General features: G+C 45.1%; 1 protein-coding gene across 1 annotated transcript in view; it reads left to right on the forward strand.

Annotated features, from left to right (window-relative positions):
* The window catches only part of Limd1 (LIM domain containing 1), a 52,488-nt gene that overhangs the window by 12,630 nt on the left and 16,038 nt on the right, over positions 1-23,820 (forward strand). Inside the window, exon 2 of the mRNA XM_038321895.1 lies at positions 12,587-12,688. Within this exon, the coding sequence (XP_038177823.1) occupies positions 12,587-12,688 (102 nt within the window). The remainder of the gene's footprint in view (positions 1-12,586; positions 12,689-23,820) is intronic.

The raw sequence follows: 23,820 nt of genomic DNA on the forward strand, positions 1-23,820 counted from the left end.
TTCTGATTTTTTATTTTAACATCATTTTAAGAGTTAAGCTTAATCCCAGCACTCGGGAGGAAGAGGCAGGCAGATCTCTGAGTCTGAGGCCAGCCTGGTCTACAGAGTGAGTTCCAGGACAGGCTCCAAAGCCACACAGAGAAACCCTGTCTCGAAAAACAAAACAAACAAACAAAAACAAAATAAACAAAAAAGTTAAGATTAAAAAAATTTTTAGTTGTATGTACGTATGTGTCTGCATGTGGGTATGTGCACATGAGTTCCGGTGCTCAAGGAGGTCAGAGGTCAGATGTATTGGATCCCTTGGGCCTGGTGTTACAGGAAGTCGTGGGCACTTGATCTGGGTGCTGGGAATCAACCTTGAGTCCTCTGGGAGAACAGTACATGCTCTTAACCATTGAGTCATCTCTCCAGCCCCCGTTTAATACTTTTATTATTATTTTTATGTATATGGAAGCACACATACTGCAGCATGCACTTGCAGGTCAAAGAACAACCTTTAGAATTCATTTCTCTCCTTCAATCATACGGGTTATGGGGATCAAATTCAGGTTGTCAGCTGTATCTGTCTATCTACTATCTATCTGTATCTATCTCTCTGTCTGTCTGTCTCTCTCTCTCTATCTATCTATCTCTCTATCTATCTATCTATCTCTCTATCTCTCTATCTCTCTATCTATCCATCATCTATCTTCTGTCTGTCTGTCTGTCTGCCTGCCTGCCTGCCTGCTTGTCTGTCTATAAAGGAGATTTATTAGAATGGTGTAGAGGCTGTGCTACAGCTAGTCCAACAATGTCTGTCTACCAATGGAGGGTCTAAGAATCTACTAGTTGTTCAGTCCATGAGGCTGATGTCTCAGCTGGTCTTCAGGACATGCTGGAACTCCCAGATCAGTAGGTTCCAATGTCAGCGAAGGAATGCTCTTGCTAGTGAGATCCAGCAGGCAAAGTCAGCTTGCTTCCTTTTCTCATATCTCATCTATAGGCCAGCTGTGGGCCAGATTAAAGGTGTATCTTCCCACCTCAAAGATCTGGATTAGAAGTTTGTTTTTTCCACTTCAAATGATTTAACTAAGAAAGAAATCCCTCAAAAAAAAAAAAAAAAAAAACCCTCACAGGTGTGCCCAACCTTTTGGGTTTTAGTTAATTCCAGATATTGTCAAGATGACAATCAAGAATAGCCATCACATCAGGCTTAGGCGGCCAGCACTTCACCTCTATAAGCCATTTTATTGGCTCCCATTTAGTGGTTTTGCTTGTTCTAAACCATAACATAAATGAATTCATATAGTGTTTACATGCGATTCAATGCTAACAAATCAATACTATATATTAGATAATGTATCTTGGAACGGAAAGCACAAGTCAGGGTGAAGCAAATCTAGCAGCTTATTAAATTTCTAGACAGAGAGACATTAAACTAGAGAGAAGGCTTAGCAGTTTTTAGTGTTTCTTGCCCTTATAAAGGACCCAGGTTTGGTTCCTAGCATCCACATTAAGTGACTTACAACTTCCTGTAGCTCCAGCTCCAGGAGATCCTACAACATTCTTTTCTGACTCAAGGGCACCTACACATACACATTCTTAATAATTAATAAATTTTTAAATTAATAAACTTAAATTAATAAATTTTTAAATAAATTTTTAAATCAGTGGTTCTCAACCTGTGGGTTGCAACCTCTTTAGGGTTGAATGACCCTTGTACAGGGGTCACAGATCAGATATCCTGAATATAAGATATTCACATTATGATTCATAGCAGTAGCAAAAGTACAGTTATGAAGTGGCAACCAAGATAATTTTGTGGTTGGGGGGGGTCACCACGACATGAGGAACTGTATTAAAGGTTCACAGCATTAGGAAGGTTTAAGAATCACTGCTTTAGACAAAGAGACAGGTAGACAAAGGAGAGTACACACTCCCAAAGCATGGCTGCCAGTTTCTGGAGAGAGAACCACACCCAGGTGTCTTTACAATGGCTGTGTGTATGGCCTTGAGGCTCAGATTGTTCAAAGTATCTAATTACAATCCAGTTTAGAGATTAAGCAAAGCATTTGAGTAAAGTTTAAAAAAATAAAAGTATATGAGCTGACTTACTTATTTCTCTTAAAGAGTTTCCTTTATAGGGCCAACAAGATAGCTCAGTGGGTATAAATGTTTGCTATCAAGTCTAAAGACCTGAGTTTGATCCCTGAGACCCACATGATAGAAGGAGAAAACCGTCTTCTGCAAGTTGTCCTCTGGACCCCACATAATCTGCATAAATAAATGTGAAAAGATAATTTCCTTTGTAGACGAAATTGAAAGGTGGCTTTATAAAGAACTAACACAGCCAAATTGAGCCACTAACATTCTGACCTGGTGAGAATAGTTGTTTTTAACGTCCTTGTTTGAGATGTCTTTAGGAAAGCGTGCCCCATCTCTGTATGGATTTTGAACACACCATGCCAGACACATAGGCAGATGCATCTGTCTTTCCACAAAGTGCAAATAAGTAATAATGAACCCATAAATTCTGCCAGTTTTGTTTGTTACAATGTGTCAAATGTCCTTCTAACCCTCCATAACTGGCACTGGCAAACACAGAGTCTTTCATGCCTTTTTTGTTTGTTTTGGTTCTTGGTTTTTCGCAACAGAGTTTCTCTGTGCAGTGCTGGAAGTCCTGGTACTCACTCAGAAGACCATGCTGGCCTAGAACTCACAAAGATCTACCTACCTCGGCCTCCAGTGTGTGAGTGCTGGGATTAAAGGCTTGTGGCACCAGCTCTTTTCATTCCTTTTTAAAATTAAATTAAAAGATCACACACTTCAGGTAGTAATTCTCTCTTTCCCTCTCCCTTCCCCCATTCCTCTTTCCCCTGTGTGTGGGGGCACTGATGGCAGGTATGTGTGGGGGTCAGAAGACAACTTGTGGTGTTGGTTCTCTTCTTCCACCTTTTTGTGGATTCTGGGGATGGAGCTCAGGTCGTCCTGCTTCCGTTATTAGATTTCAAGTGTCTTTACATGCTGTGCCATGTTGCCAGCCCTTTGACAGGTTTCGTTTTTGTTTTGTTATCTTTTTTCAAATGTGCACACAGATACTCGTGCATGTGTGTACCTGTGTGTGTGTGTGTGTGTGTGTGTGTGTGTGTGTGTGAGTGTGCGTGTTTCAGTGCTGGGATGCCAAGCTAGACAATCACTCTGTACCCCAACAAGCTACATCCTCAGCTCCTACTTGTGTGTTTTCAAATGCCTTTAGCACACAGTAATCCTATATCAGAGGGACTTGTTTGAAGGAACCTACGGATAAAGGAATAAAGAGATTTTTTGTTTGTTTGTTTGTTTCCTTCCCAGTTACATGTTAGAAAAGCCATTTCCATCTGGTTTCTGATTTCCTGGGAGACTCACTTGGGTTATTATTTTTTTCCAGGGATTGCCAGATCCTAATTTTATGCAAGTAACCATGGATTCAGACTTAGAGTGTCTGACCCTCCCACTCACAACAGTGATGTTCTCAAGGGGTGGCCAGGACCAGCTTTCTTTGTTAGGAAGAGTCTCCAGTCCAGCCAGCATTCTTTCTAAAAGCTCTGACCAATAAGTAGTTGTATACATCCTGTTAAAATCTGAAACCAGGTCCTCTACTACCTTCAGACCCTTGTCCCCTTCCTCCTGGGACGTTTGTGCCTGGGAACCCTTCTCAGTTCCAGTTTCCCTCCTGGACAGGGTTGCTGCTCCTGGCTGGCTCTTCCTGAAAGATGGCATGACATGTCTGTGCACGGTATACGGCTCATTTGCTCTACCGTCTTTAAGCCAGGTGGTCTTAGTAAGCAGTATTTCCCTAAGGAAAAATGCTTGAATGATTTGCCCTCTATTCTACACTAGGTTGCATAAAAACCGATCTCATAATCATGGGGGCTGGGTAAATGGCTCGGTGATTAAAGTGCTTGTCCCACAGGCAAGTGTAAGGATTGGAGTTTGGTTCTCCAGAATTCACATAAATCCTGAACAGGAGTGGTGGTCTGCCTTTAATTCTAGCTTTGGAAGGTGTAGAGTGGATCCCCAGAGCAAGACTAGCCATAATGGTAACCTCTGGATTTGATGAGAGACTTTATCTCAATGAGTAAGGGGGCAGAGAGATGGAGGATGATTCCAGTATCAGCCTTGGACCTCCTATGCTTGTGCACAGAAACTGGTCCAGCTGGGGTCTAAGCAGCAGGACTCTTTGCTCTAAGAAGAAACTTAGGAAGAGACCCATGTTATTTGATTTTATTAAGAACATTATTTGTTATTATATTTATTAACAACGTTAATGTGTCCTCAGATTTGCATCTATACATCTTCTTCTGTCCCTGTAGTTTTTTTTTAAATTGTTGTTGTTATTGTTTTTGAGACGGGTTTTCCTGTGTAGCCATGGTGCAGCTGCCCCGGAACTCACTCTGTGGACCAGGCTGGCTTCCAATTCAGAGATCCGCCTGCCTCTGCCTCCAAAATGCTGGGACTAAAGGGGTGCGCCACCACCATCCAGCAGTCTTTGTAATTTTTTAAAGGTTTATTTTATTTTGTGTGTGTGTGTGTGTGTGTGTGCGTGCGTGCGTGCGTGCGTGCGTGCGTGCATGTATGCATGTGTACACATGCACATTGAAGGGACTCCTAACTAGCTTTAATGTGGCAAGCGTGGCTCTGGCAGTCCTTGCCCTTTTCCCCCATTCCCTCTGCCTTGCCTAAAACTGTTAGATTACATTCCTAAAACTAGCCACCAAGGTCTATTCCCTTATTTGACCACTTCCTCCTCCTGAGGCTGACTATCCAAGTGGTCTAGCTATTCAAGTATTAACCCAGCAATCAAAACCACCCTTTGGTTCACCTAATTAACATGTCCAATCAAAGTATACCATGGCATCCTGGCATCCTAGCCCATTCTAACACAGACTGCCCCTTTTCCTCTTAAAAATTACACCTAAAAAGTCATTTGCTGGTGTTTTTTTTGCCTGAGTCAGGAAGTAGCCACTTTAACTTTTCTTCCCTGCTTAATAAAGGATCTCTCTGTGGAAACAGGTGTTTTGGTATGGTTTGTGTATAATCTAGGGGTCCAGGAGGGAGCCTCTGCTGTGCAAGGTGGGGGTGGGGTCTTCTTCATGCATGTGAGTGCAGGTGCCTGAGGAGTTCAAAGAGGATCATGGATTCCCTTGGCACAGGAGCTACAGGCAGTTGTGAACTGCCAGATGTGGGAGCTGGGAATGGAACCCTGGTCCTCTGCAAGAGCAGTGCATGCTCTTAACCTCTGAGCTCGCTCTCCAGCCTTGTTATTGATTCTATGAGCATCATGTGTGTCTTTCCTCCTCAGGAAGAAATCAGTGAAATTATAGTGTAAGTTTAAAAGAAAACAATGTATCAAATTGCCCTCTAGAAAGGTTATTTACCTTTTTTGTTCCCTTAGAAGCGTGTGTGCAGAAGTTGGAGGGCTTGCCTGGCAGTGGGCTGTGAGGGGGCTTAGTAGAAGAAGCGAGGTGGAATGTCTTAAAGCCGTCTACCTTTGAGTGGGGGAAGCATTGAGACCGGTACCTGGAGAGCAAGGACCATTTCACAGTGATTGAGAAGTTGCCCTCCGCACTTCCTTTCCCACTGTGAAGTGGGGCCTCTGCTGGGCTTGAGGCCATGTGTTTGTGGCAGCTGAAGAAAGCAGGCTGTGCAATGGCTGTAGCCCCGAGTGGCCTTAAGTACTTCCTTTGTGGGTTAATGATGGCCTCACCAATTGACTCAGGGACTGCAGAGTGCTTGGGAGAGGGCAGAAGCAGGGACACCCATAGAATCAGGCCATGCAATGTTGCGTTGTCTGGGTATTCGGAGGATCAGCTGATAGACTTTGATTTTGGACTCTCTGGGGTGATATTAGACATCAGTCGGCACTTTGACTGAACCGCTGACGTTGAGAGGAGGTGATGTGCTCATCGTGTTAGGTAGACACCCAGTGCCAGCTGCCTCTGAGGGTGTTTCATAACCATTAGTACAGCGGGGAAGGAGGTCCAGCCTTGATCCAATGGTGTGGCCCATTTCTGGAACCTGTTGACATCCAGAACTTCGCAGAGCTGCCCAGGACCGCAGGTGACAGCTTTTAGCTGAGAAAGAGCTTTGTGAAAATCCATTCTCGGCTTTGTACCCTCTTCTAGCATCCTTTGTCTCATCTACATTAGTCGGTATTCGAGACACCACGACCGCAGCAGCTCTTACAGAAGGAAGCGTTTAATCGGGGCTGGCTTAACAGTTCAGAGGTTTAGTTCATTTTCTATCATGGCGGGATGCATGGCGGCACACAAGCAGACATGGTGCCCGAGAGTCGTTGAGAGTTCAGTGTCCAGATCAGCAGGCAGCAGGAACAGACAAAGAGCCACCGGCCCTGGCTTGGGCATTTGAAACCCCAAAGCCCACCCCAAGTGACACACTTCCTCCAGCGGGGTCACACCTACTCCAACAGGCAATACCTCCTTGTACCTGTCAGGGAGAACCATTCCCTAATGACCAGACATTCAAATGGAGTAATCTAGGGGCCATTCCTGTTCAAACCACCACACCACCCTTGACTGGGTGCCCTGACCTCACATCACCCCCTTTGAGCACACGATAGCTTCATGTCTGTGTGACATGCAGTGGTAGGAGCAGAGAGTTGCCCTTCCTCATTGACCAAGAAGCCAGGGTGTGACAAACTCTTGAGCCAGACTGAGGGCACCTGCGGGGTTTTTGTTTTGTTTTGTTTTGGTTTGGTTTTTGCTTTTGCTTAAGCTTGCTTGTTTTGGGGATGGTCTCACTATATAGCCCGCCCAGCCTGGCCACGAGTTCAAGACTTTCTGCCTTCGCTTCTCCTGATGACATCATCATATTTAAAGCCTTTCCATCACAAGTTGCCATCCAACTTGGCCCTGGTCTGGGCCATGGGAACTTTTAGGATCCACTTAAGACAGTGATGGACAGCAAGGAGGTGGGGATTCTGTTCTAGCTGAGCTTGCCAAAGCTGCTTTGCAGCCTTACTGGTTCCCGCCTTTACAGAGAGTAGGGAGATACCAGGGCCAGAAACCAAGTCTGGTTTTTGGCATTGAGAGTAGGGGAGATAACTTAATATCACTTTGAAGCAACTGTTTCCATAAACAATGTTGAAGACTGGGCCTGGTTGAATCTGTAATTGTTCCATTTTTCTGTGTTACTGACTTTCAGTTACTCTTCCTGGAGCTGCTGCAGGGGCCGAGACACTATCCTACTAAAAACCATATCTATAACTTTTGTCAGTTATGGCTTTAAGAAATATTTGTTTATTTTACTCTATGTGTATGTGCTTGAGTATTTGTATGTGTACCGCATGTATGTAGAAGTCCGAGGAGGTCAGAAGAGGGGTTAGATCTCTTGGAACTGGAGTTACAGATGGTTGAGCTGCCATGTGGGTGCTGGGAATCAAACCCAGGTCCTCTGCGAGAGCAGTAAATGCTCTTCACTGCTGAGCTATCTTTCCAGCCTGTTAAGTATTTGGGGGGATCCACTAATACTTTCTTATTTCCAGAAAAATTTCTACACATGTAAGCAATCTGGGAAGCATTGTCATGTATGAAGAGCATTAGGCCCCTGGGACCTGTGAATCTTAAAGTTGTTGTATTAGTTCCTTTTCCTGTTGCCACGACAACATGCCTGACAGAAGCAGTTTAAGGAAGGAGGGGCTTATTTGGGCTCATGGTGGAGGTGACACAGCCGTAGGAACTTGAGGCAGCTGTTCACATGGCGTCCACACTCAGGAAGCAGAGGTGAGGGTGCTTAGCTCCCTTTCTCCTTTTCATTCATCTGGGACTCCAGCATATAGGATGATGCTGTCTACGGTTAGCATGAATCTTCTCAGCTCGATCTACCTATTCTTCCCCTACGGCCATGTCCAGATGTCTGTCCCCTGGGGGATTCTAAGTCTTGTCACATTGACAGTATTAATCATCACAACCACTAACATGGAACCCAAACATGCCATCAGCAATTATAACAACAGTGATCACCAAATATCAGGTTTCCTTAATAGGAGAACTTTCTGTTTACTTCCCATGAGTCAAGAGGCTCTCTGGGAGGCCTGTGACATTGCTTTAGCCCCTCAAAAGACATTGTGGTATAACAAATCAAAGTGCTAGGCTCTCTTGCTTGGTACTCAGTTTTTTTCTCCATCACATAGAAACTTCTGACCACTAACTTCCCGAGGCCCTGGCCACCAACTGTGGCCTCTCACATAAAGAGGTGCATGCAGGGTGACGCAGGATAGGGTCCCTGTTTTGCAGAGTTCAGTGAGTGGATTACTCCAGCAGGCCTAGGCCTCCCCAGTCTGTGACAGTTGTGTAGTCTCCTAGGGAAACCTCATCCTCTGGAGTCTTAGCTAAATGACACATTCTAATACCAAGATCCTAGAAGAAAATAAACCAAAATGATGAAAGGCATATTAATGTCCACTGACTGAACTAATGCTCTTTCAATAACTTATTCAGTACTCAAACTCCTAGATGGTCCCATGAAACAGAGGCAGATTTTATTCAGGGTCTGGTCTAAGAGCCCTCTTTACAGCTAACTTGGCTTGTCTGAGAGTATTTACATCTTTACTCTGGCAGGGAGGGACCTGGTAAATCTGGTCAGTTTCAGGCACTTCCTAAAGCTATTTTGAGTTGTTTATCTTCCTAATTAAGGAGCTTCCTTACAGGATGGTATGTTTCAATCTTGGAGAAAACCCACACAGCAATCTTTTCTTATCTCTTGCTTCCTCAGCCCTTATGAGGGCTGTACAGTGAACCAGAAAAGTCATAGATGTTGAGTGAGCCTGGTTTTGGAGCTTTTTGCTTCATCTTTGAACTTCAGATCTTCGTTTGTCAAATGGTGATTGTATTGGGATGTCAGGTTATTATTAAATATATACTTAATACTATGTTTAAATAGTGTATTTAATAATAATATTAAAAATAGTGCAGAGGTTGGCACATGTTTAATGGATTCTCATTCAGAGGCTGGAGCACCAGAGACTGGATTGATCTTTGGCTTAAAACAACCCAAAATTTAGAAAAGAAAAGAAATCAATAAAGCAAGGAACCAAAGGTTTTCATGAGACTTGAGTACAACAGTAGTTGCTAGAGAAATGCAGCTGGAAGCCACAATGAGGTTCCACCCTGCACCTGTTAGAATGAATACATCGGAAGTTATCTACACCAAGTATTGCCGAGTGTGTGGAGAAACTAAGTCTCCTGAACTGCTGGTGGGATGATCTCCCTTCTTCAGGAGACAGTTGGCCAGGGATTGAGGATGTGGTTCAGTTGATAGAGTGCTTGCCTAGCATGCTGGAATTCCCGAGAGGCCCTGTGTTCCATCCTTAGCACACATAAATATGTAATCGCAGTATGTGGAACAGTGGAAGCAGGAAGTGCAGGCATTCAAAGTCGTTCTTGGGTATGTGTATATATAGTCTGAGGCTTGCCTAGGCTATGTGAGACCCCGTTTTCCATTTTGCTTTTTGTTTTTTACATCAGCTGTGCGGCCTGGCTGGTCTACTTCTAGGGCTTCGCTCCAGAGAAAAAGAAGTCTAGGTCTAGGGCTGCACAGAAGAAACTCATGCCTAAATGTGGACAGCAGCAGCATGGGAAAGCCCCCAAGGGGGGACATATCTCCATGACTGGACGAGTGGACAAGTGTCCTGTAGTCTGCCCCATGCCTGGATGGCAACAGATAGCAAATAGGAGCTATCGACATCCACCAGGACAAGAGTAAATCCCAAAATACTTATGCGGTGACAGAAACCAGATAAAGAGGTACCCTCCAGGTGTCATTTATATAAACTCTTGACACAAACTAATCTGTGATGATAGTAAACAGACCCATGGTTGCCTGTGGAAGGGAGCGCGAGAGTGGATTCCATAAGGGGAGGACATGGGACTCATTGGGATGGCAGGCCTGCTTGCTTTCTTCATTGTGCTGATGCTGTAGGCGCTTATCAGTGTCAATCACACTTTAAATGCAGACAGTCAGACTGACAGCATTTACCACTAAAGTCCTGTGACCTGAAGATCTAACCCTAATGAAAGCAGGGCACAGACTCCCAAAGTTCTTCTCTGACCTCTCTATGGGTAGCATGCTATGTACGTGCACACACTTGCGTGCGCGCACACACACACACACACACACATGCATGCGCACACACATGTGATACAAAAATGTGGACAGTTTACTGAATGGCACACCTCACAAAAACTATTCTTATGCAGGGCAATTATGGTTCAGACCTGTGAACCTAACACTCAGGAGGCTGAGACAGAATTGTTGATTAGAGTTTGAGGCCAGCCAGGCTATAGAGTGAGATTTTTCTCAAAGAACAGAAATACATTAGTAAATTAGTCAGTCTCTCAGTTTGGAGACTGGACTAAGGGAGGCTAGTTTGCAGGGAAAGCATCCACCTTCCCCTCTTGTCTCCTACAAGCCTGTGTCTCACTCACCTTCCTGTTGACTCAGTGATAGCTGTTCTCACTTCCCTTCATTTTGGGGGTTTGTGCATCTCCGGTGGCCTCAGATTGAGTAAAGTCAGAGGAACGTCAACAGCTTGCTCTTTTTCTCTTCTCTTGAGCTCCAGCATGGGCCACTTAGTAAGCCCCATACAGGACCTCAGGTAAGGTGAGGCCCCTTTGCCCACTGTGGGAGAATAGTTTCCCTCAGGGTAGGCTGAATCCAGTCCCTCTTGTCTTCATCCCATTGCAGCTCTGGAAAGTCTGTCTCCAAGCGGTAGAGACGTGTTCATAGCTGAACAAATGCTGTCCAGATTACTGAGCAAAAGGACGGGGCACATTGTTGCACTGTCACCTACAGAAGGGTGTGTTTTTATGGAAAGGGCCTTGTGGTTGAGGTTTTGGGCAGAGATGACTTTTGGGGTGGGCGTGGGGGCAACAAGACAAAATGAGAAGTGGGCCAGGTTGGCAGTGGGAGGGCAGGGTCATGGTTCTTGGGTCTGAATCCTGAGCAGGACAGATGATCAAGGTGAGGAAGGAGCCGCATCTCTTCATGAGATGCCCACATGCATATCTTCATGAGATGCCCACATGCATATCGTGAGTAGCTACACAGGGATAAGATGGGCTCAGATTCCATATTTCAAACCTACCAGCAGGGTGACCTTTCTAGAAACTGGCTTGTGGGGAGGAGATAGTAGGGCCTTGTCTGTATGATAGGCACATGATTCCCAGGGTGTGAATCACAATTCACATGGTTTTTTTCTCCTATCTTTCCTCTCCAGGAGGAACTTTTCTCTCCATTTATCTCTCATTAGCCACACCACATGTCTGTCCTACCTGTGTGTCTGTGTATGGCGTATTCCCTACTCCGTGAACAATAGTTTGAACATGTACTTTCCTCTGTGTCTGTGCTTGGCAGTCCACATGGTGAGGAACGATGCTTGCAGCCCAAAGAAATGAGGTCAGGACCTGAGAGGTAGAGGCGTCTGGAGACAGTAGGTAGCAGGCCTCCGATGAAGAAGAACTAGAGGAGAACATTTCTGGGCAGGGTACAGAGAGTGGGGAAGTCCTGCTGTCCAGCTCGTCCTGGGAGGTTGGTGGGCATGAGGGTCTCCTTGGAGATGCCATCCATTTTGTGCTAAATCTTATGAGCAAGATTTGACGGCCCTGGCCTTCTCTCCCCCAGAGCTTTAATGAGACAGGTTCACTTCTTGGGTCTGGGCTGGCAGATGTAGGTAATGTGTGATGCCTGTGTATATGTAATGTTTCCTCTTTGCCTGAGTGGTTGGTATGGGGACATTTTATAAAGAATGTAGTAGCTTAGACTTTCTTGGTAGTAATTCGTTTGTTAATTTAAAATAGGAACTCTGGCTGGGCATAGTAGCACATATCTTTTATCCCAGCATATGTACAACAGAGGCAGGTAGATTTCTGTGAGTTCAAGGCCAGCCTCATCTACATAGTGAGTTCCAGGACAACCAGGGCTACATAGAGAGACTTTATCTCAGTCAGTCAATCAGTCAGTCAGTCAGTCAATCAATCAATCAATCAAAATAGGAACTCTGAAACAATACAATAAGTTGGTTATCTGCCGAGTGCTGGCAGATCTCTGAAATACATACATATAATTCACATAAAATTAAAACTTCAGTCAATTATGCTGACACATACCTATAATCCTAGTACTCTGGAGGCTGAGGTAGGAGGATTGCTATGAGTTTGAGGTAACTGTAGGTTATATAGTGAATTCCAGGCCAGGTTGAGCTACAGAGTAAGACCCTGTCTCAGTATACTTAAACATATTCCAAACACTTTTGAGATTAGATTTATTTATTTATTTATTTATTTATTTATTTATTTTTACTGAGCTATGTTATAGTCATGGTTTGGTTAGAATTTGGTTTTCTGAATCGTAGGAGCCTTTGAAAGTTCTGGACAGGTGTTTGTGGAGGGTGTTGATGTGGCTGTTTCCTGTAATGTAAGGGCTAAGCACTGAAACCCATGGATGTGGTATTGTGGAAGGAGAAGGTATTCTGCTTTGTTCCTTGGCTTTTTCATGACTTTTAAATCCCAGTTTTCTCCTGACTTGGTGTTTCCTTCTTACCTCGTAGGAGCCTGCGTGAAATGTGGTAAAGGCGTGTTTGGAGCGGGCCAGGCCTGTCAGGCCATGGGGGACCTCTACCACGACGCGTGTTTCACCTGTGCAGCCTGCAGTAAGTGTGCAGCCGTGGGGGTGGGAAGGGGAGCACAGGACCGAGAGCGTGGGGAGAGGGCAGAGTGTAGGGATGGAACCCAGAGCTCTCTGCGTCCCAGGCAGTTGCTCCATCATGGAGTCACACTCCACCTGGACAGAATCCTTAGAGCAAGGATTCTCAACCCCTAACACAAGGCTAATGAAGCAAGTGACTTACGTCTAAGTATTTAAGACGGTGATGGTAAGCTGGGTGGTTTCAGACTAGTCCTTAACACATTAGGTTTGTCATGTACAGTGGAGACCGCAGGAAGAGATGCTCAGTGCCAGGTCAGTTATCACCCCTAGGGGTCACCCCGCTCACGGACACCTACCCAGGTCACTGCACCTACTGCGACCCTCCCCTTTGATTTGAATAATGTTGCTTGAGCATGAGCTGTGACCGTGCCTACATCACACAGACACACCAAGGCCGTCACTGTGTCCAGTGCTTTGTAAGAGCAGGCACTGACTGCGTTGAGCTGGCGGCAGCTGGTCACTGTGGAGTCTGTCAAGCAGGGTGTCGGCACATCTGACTGAGTGGTGGATCATATTTGATTCTGGCGTCTGCTGAGGATTAGAGGAGATTTTTGTAAAAGCAGTTCCTCCCTCTTTCTCTTTCCCCTTTTTCCATCTTTCTCTGCTCTGAAAGTCATTTCTTAGCCTGGGCCCTGGTGGTGCACAGGATGCCTTTAATCCCAGCCCTCAGCACTTGGATTGGGGACATAGGGGTGGGGGATCTCAGTTCAGCCAACCTGGTCTACAGAGTTCCAGGATAGCCAGGGCTACACAGAGAAACCCTGTCTCAGAGAGGGAGAGGGAAAGGAAGGAGAGGGAAAGAGAGAAAAGAAAGGCAGGCAGAGGCAGGCAGATCTCTGTCAGTTCAAGGCCAACCTGATCTACAGAGTGAGTTTCAGGACAGGCTCCAAAGCTACACAAAGAAACCCTGTCTCGAAAAAAAAAATTAAAGATGGATCAAAGTAAAGTAAAGTTGTAAATTTATTAAATAGAGTGAGATTAGTTTAAGCATGGTAGAGAGAGAGAGAGAGAGAGAGAGAGAGAGAGAGAGAATAATATACTTAAGACATTAAGACATGTGGGCTTCCTAAGAGAAGAGTCACTCCTAGAACATTGACTGCCCTCTTTCTCTCCTTCACCCACCTCGTGTGTGTGTGTGTGTGTGTGTGTGTACGTGTGTATAATGAACTTATAGTTAAGTTACTTTGCTCAAAGAATATAATTTATAAGGCTTAAAGACTCAGTTTAAACCTAAAGCACCGATTCAGTGCCTCATTATTTGCTTTTCTCATTGTTGTAACAAAATACTTGATTGGGCAGCTTCTCGGAAGGAAAGGCTTATTTGGGCGTGAAGTTGGAGAGTGTTGCCCATAATGGGTCAGCTGGTCACATTGCTTCCATACCCAAGAAGCAGAGAGAAATGACACAGGTAAGAAGCTCTGCTTCGTTCAGTCCCCGACACACAGAATGCTGCTGTTCACACTGTGTCTCCCCACCTCAGTTAACCTAATCGAGGAACTCCATCACTGATGCGCTAAGAGGTTTGCATCCCAGGTGATTCTACATCTTGTCAAGTTGATAACCAAAACTAATCATTATAAATACTGTGTGTTTCATTTCAGAAGCTTCTGGGATGAGGTGGGTCAGGGCGAAGGCCAGGTGGACCTGGTTACCACTGCTTGGCCTGGCAGACTTCCCTCAGGTTCCCGGGCTAATGCTGGTTAAGACACACTAGCCTGTCTCTATACTGACAGTCCCAAGAGTTCTAACCCTCGCTCTTCCATTCCACTGCAGTTTCTCCTAAAACATGCTTGCAAGCCTCAAGGTCTGTGCATTTATCGTTGTTCAGTTTTTAGGGGAAAATTTGGAAAACCTGAGATGGGTTAGGAATTCTCCTGCATGTCCTGAGTTGCCAGGTCTCTGAGCCTTCCTGCTTTCCTTGTCTCTGAGTCTTCCTGCTTTCCTGGTCTCTGAGTCTCCCTTCCTTCCTTCCTTGTCTCTGAGCTTTGTTGCACTCTGAGATGGGTCAGGCAATCTCCTGTGTTTCTAGAGTCTATGGGATCTCTCGGTCTCCAGGCTTTCTTGTGTCTGAGCTCTGTTGCATTCTAAGGTTGAGCATGTGACTTACACACAACAATGTGATCTGTGTCTGCTAGAGATGCAGATATTTCTTACTGCTGTGGAGACTGACCGGTTTTGTATCTACTAAGCAACTTCTTTTCCTTCAGCACACCTGATGTCCATGATATGCATGGCTTTGGCATTCTCCCAGTAGCATATACCAGTGCTCTCATTAGTTGAATTAAATTATTTGACCTGTGACTGTGGTTTGTTTGTCTATATGGACATTGTAACCGGGTCTCTTTAAAATTTATTTTTGAGAGGCTGAGGATATAGTTCAGTTGGTAGAGTTCTTGCCTAGCATGCATTGAATTCCTGGGTTCAAGTCCCAGTACCACAAAAATCAGGTGTGATGTGAACACCTATAATCAGTCCTATCAGGTAGATCAAGAATTCAAGGTCATCCTTAGCTACGTAGTGAGTTCAGGGATAACCTGGGCAACATGTTCAAAAGAAAAATAATTATCTTTGGTCTTTGGCTTTTCCAAGTGTTTTCTTTTATTCTTGAAATTATAATATAATCATTTTATATACTTTCACATTTTATATGTATTTACATTATTTCTCTTTTCCCTTTCCTCTCTCCAAACTCTTCCATATACCCCCTCCTTGCAATCTTTCAAATTCATGGCTTCTGTTTTTTATTAAATGCTGTTACATGCTTCTACAAGTGTGTGTATGTATTCCTACATTATTCAGTTTTTATAATGTTACTTCTATTTTGTATTTTTGTTTTTAGGACTGACCATTTGCTGTTGAGTGACCAATTGGTGTGCTCTTCCCTGAGAAAACTAATAACCATTTCTTAATATTTGCTCTGTTTTCCAGAGAAAAGAAACATACCAAGTAGAGATTTTCCCTCCGCTTTCTTCCTTTTTTTTTTTTTAAATCTCAGGCAGTTATTGTTTGAACTAGGAAAGGACTATGGGGGTCTGCTGTAACAAAGCACATGGTCCAAGTGGCTGCATTGACTGCTCACAGTGGGAGCTGGGAAGCCAAGGTCAGGCACCGGCATATTTAGTGTTTGGTGGGACCTGCTTCCTGGTTCACAGATGGCCTTCCTGGAGTCCTCACAGAAGAGGGATGAAAGCTCTCAGAAGGGGCTTCTCTGAGTCATCCCAGAGCTCTGGCCTCCTTCACAAGGTTTCATCTCCCAATGCCTGTCTCCTAGAATGAGCACCTTGGAGATTCGCATATAATAGGGGAACACAGACATCCAGCCATTTTTACCTGTGGCCATTTGAATAGCATCTGTTCCTTAGTGGACTTTTTAGACTGCCTCAAATGGTGGCATGTAGACACTTGTGGACATAGGTGGACCCGGGCTCTTTTTAAGTTTTGAATATAACTTACATTGTATTCTGGCTTGGGTGTCTTTCTTCTCCAAAATTCAAGTTGACATGCAATGTCCAGAGTTATTGTTGACAGCATTCAGAGGTGGGGGCTTTTGGGTAGTGATTAGGCTTAGTTAGGCTTATGAGGATGGAGCTCCCCAAATGCTTTGTAACAAGAGGACAGATCTCTGTCATTCCGAAATGCCTTGTACTACCTTTAATCTCTAAAGTTCCTTTTATCAAGAAGAACTTCTTTAAGTGTAGCCTTTCCAGTTGGCTGTGAACTATGAACTGAATAAACTTTTTCTTTATAAATTATCTGCTCTGGGGAATTTAGTTATAGCATAGAAAACAGACTAAGACAAAATGACAACTGAAAAGAGTATGACCACGTTGCCTCCTTGCCGGGTCCTTGTTCCAACATTAAAGGAAGAGTCAGGTGACCACAGTGCTAGTTGGAAGACCCTGCACAGCATTCTTGTGGTCAGGGAGCCACAGCGCACATGCTCTATTCTGAGCATTGGTTAGAAGGTCGCGTATCTTCATAGAAATGAGAGGCTGGCAGCAGGCTCTCTCTTGCCCACTCTGTGTTTAGGAAGCTACACACAAGGCATTCCACCAAGACTCAGGCAGACCTTTGCCTTTCTAGGACTGAGCGCCATGGCCGGTCCTCATGCACAGGCTTGCACGTTCACCCACCTCTTGATGAGTTACTGTGTTTAGTTCGTTTTTAGATCTGAGAACCACATGGTAACCACAGAGAACAATTTAAAGACAGAAGACGCCTGCTGCATTAGTCCTGCAGTGCATCTGTCTTCCCTTGGGTGTTTCCCCTCCAATTTTTATCCACATTTGCACACTTTTCAGAGTTGTGACCAAAATATACCCATAGTGCATCCTCTTTTAATTTAGCAGCTGCAATTATACTCACGTGGTAATCCACTTAGTCACACCACAGTCTTACGGCATTTAGCTCCTTTTGGCGTATGAGTTATTGCTTTTTTCCCCTCACTGAGCTGTTTCCTTGGAGTTCCTTCCCAGAAGTAGGCATTCAGGGAGTGGATATGTGAGCATCTGCGTGGGTTGTTCAAGTTCTGTTGTTTCTTGATGAGCTCCTTAGCCCTTGAGGGTTTGGTTGCCATGGAGATATGGACCGCAGTTTTACTTCTCCTTCCTCATGCCCTGCCCACCCATGGTGGCTGTGGCCCTCACAGGAGGCTCTTAGGAGGCTGCTGGTTCACGCTGGAGGAGAAAGCCAGAGTGGTCTAGGCAGTGCTGGCTCACACTATCTAGAAACTTGGCTAGTGAGATGCAAGCACTGATCTGTGGTGGTGGTGGGCTTGGGTGAGAAGACAGGAGTGTGCTGACTTGTGGGGATCATGGGGATCCCCTTTGGCACTTTCTGGAATAGGCTGCAAAGGGAGAAAGTTAAGGTCAGAAGATGTAAGGGCTTTTGTTGTTGTTGTTGCCGGGGTTGGAGTGTATGTGCACGTTTGTGTGGTAGATGTCCACCTTGATTTTTTTTTTCTCCTTTTACTACATTTATTTTGTGTGGGTGAGTGGGTGGGGTTGCACATACCACAGCACACTTGTAGAATAACATGTAGGAGTTGGTTCTCCTTTTTCACCATGTGACTTCTGGAGATCAGACTTGAGTCATCAAGCTTAGTGGTCAGCATAATTCAACCACTAAACTGAGCTTTTTCAGTGGCCCATCTTGTCTTTTGAGACAAGATTTCTCATTAGCCTTCAATTAGGCCAGGCTGCTGGCCAATGAGTCCCCTGGATTGTCTGTCCCCAAATCCCTGGCATTGGGGTTATAGCACACTCTGCAGTGCCTGGGTGGTTTTTTTTATGTTTTTTGTTTTTTTGTTTTTTAATGTGAATTTGGAGATCAGACTCAGGTCTTAATGTTGACACAGCAAGAACCTTCCCAAACAAATCATCTCCCACGTCCAAAAAAGTTCTTGTTATCCATTTTCTTTTCCTTACAAATTCTCAAACGGCCTCTGGGATCCAGGACCCTTTTCCTTGACTTTTTAAGTGCTTACCAACACAGCTTTGGGAACACATATTCTGACTTTGTGGAGGTTGAACCAACAAATTTGTGGCAAGCCCGTAAGCCTCACAGGAGCACTGTAACATTCCTAGGTAATTCCAAGGTGTCACTTCTAGCTTACCTTGGGTCAGATGCCCCAAGGGCCTCACCAAGTCCTTGTCATAAGCCAGGGAGTTCTGTTCTTGCCCCCATTTTACAGCGCAGCCTGGCTTGTTAATTATGTCATTCCAAACAGCTTGATTGTCTCTTCATCCAGAACCCTGTGGATTCTTAACCCTTCTTCCTCCCTCCTGAGCTCAGTTCCCTTTGCTGAGAGAATATACCAACCAAAGGAGGAGGCTGGCACTGGGTAACCAGGCTTGGTGTGCAGCCCCTCTCAAAGGGGTGAGGAAGGAGCTAAGGCAGTGGTACTCAGGGATGAGAAGCTCTTCCTGTAGGAGACGGAAGGATGCAGGTCTGGTCTTTGTGGCCTTTGAGTCCCCGCTTGTCCCAGCATTCGTCACTGTGTTCAGCACTTACGTGTGAGCTGAGTGAGTCAGACAGATTTGAGAACACTGAAGGTCAAGAATCTGAGAAAGGGAGAGTAGGCAGGCAGGGTGAGGAAGCGGTAAGTGAGGGAAAGAACCCAAACATGCTGGAGCTGGGCAGGAGACACCAGACGGGTGGGCGACCAGGACCTGGTGTGTTTTCAGGGTTCCCTTGTTCATCGCAAGGGCACAGATGAGGCTAGGACCAGGCATGGTTCTCCAGGCTAGACTTGGATGACCCAGAGACCATGAAGTCCTCAACCGTGAGAGATCATCCTGTTCTTCATGCTTGTTACGTGTAATTTAGTCTGGGGGCTTCGGAAATACATCCAGAAGTTGCTTTGGTGAAACCTCCACTTGCTGCTGCGTCTCCATTTTAAGAACCTCGTATTAAACAGTTGTATGGAAATTGTCATCTTTTCCCTGTCGGCTCAGACCAGAGGTGGCACCTTGTGTGCCCCCGTGTGTCACCTGCCTCTTTGACTTTAAGGGGAGTCTCTCATGCCTCAGTTATCACGTTAGGTCCTGGAGTTCCACTCTTGGGTGTCCTTGGCTCTCTCAGTTGCCCAAGTGTCCTTCCCCTCTCCGTGTCTGAGATGGCCTCTTAAGCATTTGTTCTCCCTGTGGCTCTTTTCCTTCCCCCTTTCCTGGCACCGTCATTGACATCTCTGCACCTGCTGTGGGGATGTCTGTCTCATTACCACTGTTGTAACGTGTGTCACCGTGAGGTCCTCACCCCATCGTGCCTGTCTGCTGTCTCCCAGCCACACTCACTTCATACAGGAGGATGTGGGGCCTCGGCGTGAGTGAGGAGTTGGGAAATGTTCAAGTTTAGGTAGCCCACAGATCACGTTGCTACTACTCACTGCATTTGTGCTCCTGACCTTCTCTGTGAGTGGCTTCCAGCCTCAAGGAGCCTGTTATAACACAGGCTCCCTGGCTCCCCTACAGAGATGCTTCTTGACACATGCCCAAGGGCTCACATCCATGGTCAGCATCCCGAGGGCTCACTGCAGGCTCCTGGTAACTTGGTCTGTGTCCAAGGAGTTGGCCTTACTTATCGGTCTATCTTGTGGATTTCCAGCCCTCTGGCTTCTCCTCCACTGCAGACCCACACTGTTCACAGCTGCAGCCATTAGTCACATGTGGCTTCCGAGCCCCTGAAATGAGGCTAAGGCGACTGAGGCACTGAATCTTTCGTCTAACTCAAATTGTAACATGTAGTTAGTGGCTACTATATTGAAGAGTGCATGTTAAAACCTCCGTTTTTGCATCTTTTAAAATCAGTTTATTTGTTAATGAGAAATTATCAGTAAAGTTTATTATTACATTTTATGTTTTCTACATCACAAATTTAGTATAGTTACATTGTAAAAAAGAAAAATGCACATGAAAGCAGACTCCCATGTAGCTCAGTACCAGGAATAAACAGAAAACACCTATACTTGTGGGGACATTGTTTTTCCCTTGTAAAAATCCTGGTGTATGCTCGCTTTTATACCCATTTTTTCCTCATAGAAGAAGAATGTCCCACATCCATTCTCTCATACTTCACCATCCTCAGAGCCCACCTGCTGCATTAGATCCTGTCAACTTGATGACTCAAAACCAACCCAGCCTTCTGGCCAGTTAGAAACTAGAGGGGAAGAGATCTTCCTGTGTGTAGTTCAGACATCAGGAGGGCTGGGGCTCAGCATCCGGGAACTGGCTATGCTTTCAGGGCACTGAGCAGCCTGGGAGCCTGACAAATACAGTTCTTGGACAGAGCCCATAGGAGTGGCCAGAGCAAGGGCACTCCACACCACAACACTCCCTGCAGTGGCCACTGCCAGCCCCGTACCCCTGGACCCTGAGAAGGGATTAGAGACATGGAGCCTATGGACAATGGGGAACATAGTGGCCGTATGATTGTTTTCCTTCGGTAGGTTTCATTCACAGAAGCGGAAAGTCACTAAGGGACCTGACCTTGGTAACTTATGGCAGTGGCCTAACAGGAGCCTGCCTTACGCTGGGCTGCCTCTCTGCCAGCTTTCCTGTTTTGTCATTTTCTAGATAGCCTCTAAGGAGCCCAGTGGCTGGAGAACGAGCTAGCGTCTCTTTCTTGGAAAAAGACAAGGACAAAGGCAAGACAACTCCAGGCAAGGGGTTTCCACCTTTCTGCCCTGGACCTTGGCTTACCAGGGCCAGACTGTGAAGTGCAAGTGAGACCTGCTTATTTGAGCTTAATCAATATGGTTGATTGGCCAGGCATCATGGCTCACACCTGTTATCCCAGCGATCAGAAGGCTTAGGCAGGAAGATTGAGAGTTCCAGGCTAGCTAGAGTAACGTGCTGTCTCCGACAGTATCAACAACAAAATAAAAATCCCAGTGTGATGGTGTTTTGAGGTAGTATATTGGGGAGGTTGTGCCCTTAGATGAGAATAGAGAGATAGGTAGTTTTCTTGGAACCACGCGAGGACCAAACAAGAAGACAGCTGAGAGCCCAACCCTGCTGATGTAGAGCTGGGGAAAATGTTTCCGGCAAAGACTGCTTAAAGAAGTAGCTCAGGGAACATTTTTGTGACAATACAGATGTCCTACAACCGTGTGGTCTCAGTGCCCATCAAGTACTTGTTATACTTTTAACTGTTAAAGTTACTTTAATTGAATTCATGCGTAGATAGCCACGCATGGCTGTAGGTACCTGCTCTCCCCATGTCCCACACTCTGAGAGATAATCCCTACAGAACAGAAATGAGAGATTGTGTCGTGTGAAGAGACCTTTGCCCTAGGAAGATCTGTATTTGAATATCAGCTCTAATATTTTGAGCTCGAGGCTTTAAGTTGGACTTCTCTAGTATTTATTTACCCATCAAAGGAAGACACAGTAAGCATGTAGTAAGTTAGACTCAAATGCCTAAAGGGGTTGCATTATTGCAAGATTGATGAAATAATCCATGTTACCTTCTGTTACTCCTGCCAGTTGGGGCTCTCCTTGGTGGATTGCCCCAGTCTGTCCTGCTCCTGCCTGGGTTTAGCACCACCTAGTGGTAGCTCTGTGCTCTAACTGTGAGTATATCTGAGCTGGATCAAGCTTTCTCTTCTCCTTGCTCTCAAGACTGGCTGATTGCTGTTTCCTGCCTTGCCTGTCTCCTTTATCCTTCTTTTCTCTAAACAGGTAGCAGTTTTAGCTTGCCTTCATAGGTGAGTTAGAGGCAGTCTTGCAAGTACGTATTATTGAAAAATTCTGATTACACTTACCTGTGACAGAATTGAGTAAAGAATACTGTAAATAGTGAAAGTTTCATTTGCTTTCACTGAGGACGGGAGAATGTGGATTTGTGTTCTACAAGAATTAGGAGTGTGGGGTAGCCTAAAGAAGCAGCTGATCAGGCACCTTCAGAATCGGTTAAAGCTGCCCACTTGCTACTTGGATGAACCTAGAATCCCTCATTTATGACATAAAGACCGTAGCATTTAACTAAATCACCATACTTTTGGGTTGGAGTATAGCTCAGCAGTCATATACGAGGTGCTGTATTCCGTACCGTTACTGGAGGGAAAGTGTATTTTTAAGAAGAAAAGGAAACCCCCAGCGTTGAGAGTAATCTTGAAGTATGGTTTCATGCTACTCCCAGAAGGGATCCATTCTGGTACTGCCGCTGTGTTCATGGATAGTAATAGGCATGCATTTTATTTCTGCTTCCACTCTAGTGAATCCTTCCCCCAACGCGGAACCTGGAGTGGAAGATGAGTGTGAGCAGAAAGGGACTGTTAGTTCCCTGGAAGGCAGGTGACAAGACAGAGTCAGCAGTGGACATGTGCAGCGAGGCTCACAGCTGTGCCTTAAGATGCACACATTTTAGGCAGCTCACAACTGCCTGCACCTCTGACTCCAGTGGATCTAATATCCATCGACCTCCCTGGGCCCTTAATGCATGGCGTATACACACACATATATACATATACATACACACAGGCACACACACGTACACAAAAATTTTTAAAAATAAAAAACAAATCTATGAAAATTAAAAAAAAACTATACAACAGCTCCAGAAAAACCTTGACACAGAAAAGACAATAGGCAAGTGGTATTTTTTTCCCTCACTCTGACAAAAAACAAGCAAATAAATTTGAAGCCTCTATCTGGTTTCTAAACTGAGGCGAGGACCCATTTCTACCCTCTTAGGTCTCTGGGGTGCTTAACGTTTAAATTGAGAATAGAGAAAAACCAGACACGGAGAAAACTAGCTCTGAGCTTTTCCCTGACCCTTCCTGTCTAGGCACAAGACTTTTCAGCCCAGGGCTGGCAGGAAGAGCAATTGTCTAGTCAGCTGGTGTTTTGTTTGTTTTTTGGTTGTTTGGTTTCTTTTTGTTGTTGTTGTTTGTTTTTCGAGATGGGGTTTTATTGTATTGGAACCTGTCCTGGAACTAACTCTTGTAGACCAGGCTGGCCCTGAACTCACAGAACTCCACCTGCCTCTGCCTTCCAAGAGCTGGGATTAAAGGCGTGCACCACCACCACCTGGCTGCCAGCTGGTGATTTTTAAGATGATCAGTACTTAACATTCAAGGCTATCTAGGGCTACTACCTAGTGAGTTCAGGACCAACCTGGGCTACATGGCAAGACCTTGGTTTTTTTTTTTTAAAAAGAAACAAAAGTAATGCCTGCCTATTGTTAATCATTTGATGAAATGTGGGAAAGAAGAAAGTAGAAACCCATCCATTCTGTAGGTGCTCAAGGATTGATTCTTTGCATGGTTGGGACATTTAAATCTTACTTTTTTTTTTCTCTTCACATCACAGTATGTTTTTAAAAATAACATGATCTTTTAAAAATTAAATAAGTATTTTTATACATAATTCTAAAAATAAAACAATTTTTTTTTGGTTCTTTTGAGACAGGGTTTCTCTGTGTAGCCCTGGTTGGCTGTCTTGGAACTTGCTTTGTAAACCAGGCTGGCCTCAAACTCACCGTTCGGATTGAAGGCGTGCGCCACCACCCCTCGGCCAAAAATGAACTTTCTAATACCAATTGTCAAGTACTTTAGAAGTGCATCAAGTAGCATTT

Source organism: Arvicola amphibius, chromosome 3, assembly GCF_903992535.2.
Source record: "Arvicola amphibius chromosome 3, mArvAmp1.2, whole genome shotgun sequence".
Lineage (NCBI taxonomy): Eukaryota > Metazoa > Chordata > Mammalia > Rodentia > Cricetidae > Arvicola > Arvicola amphibius.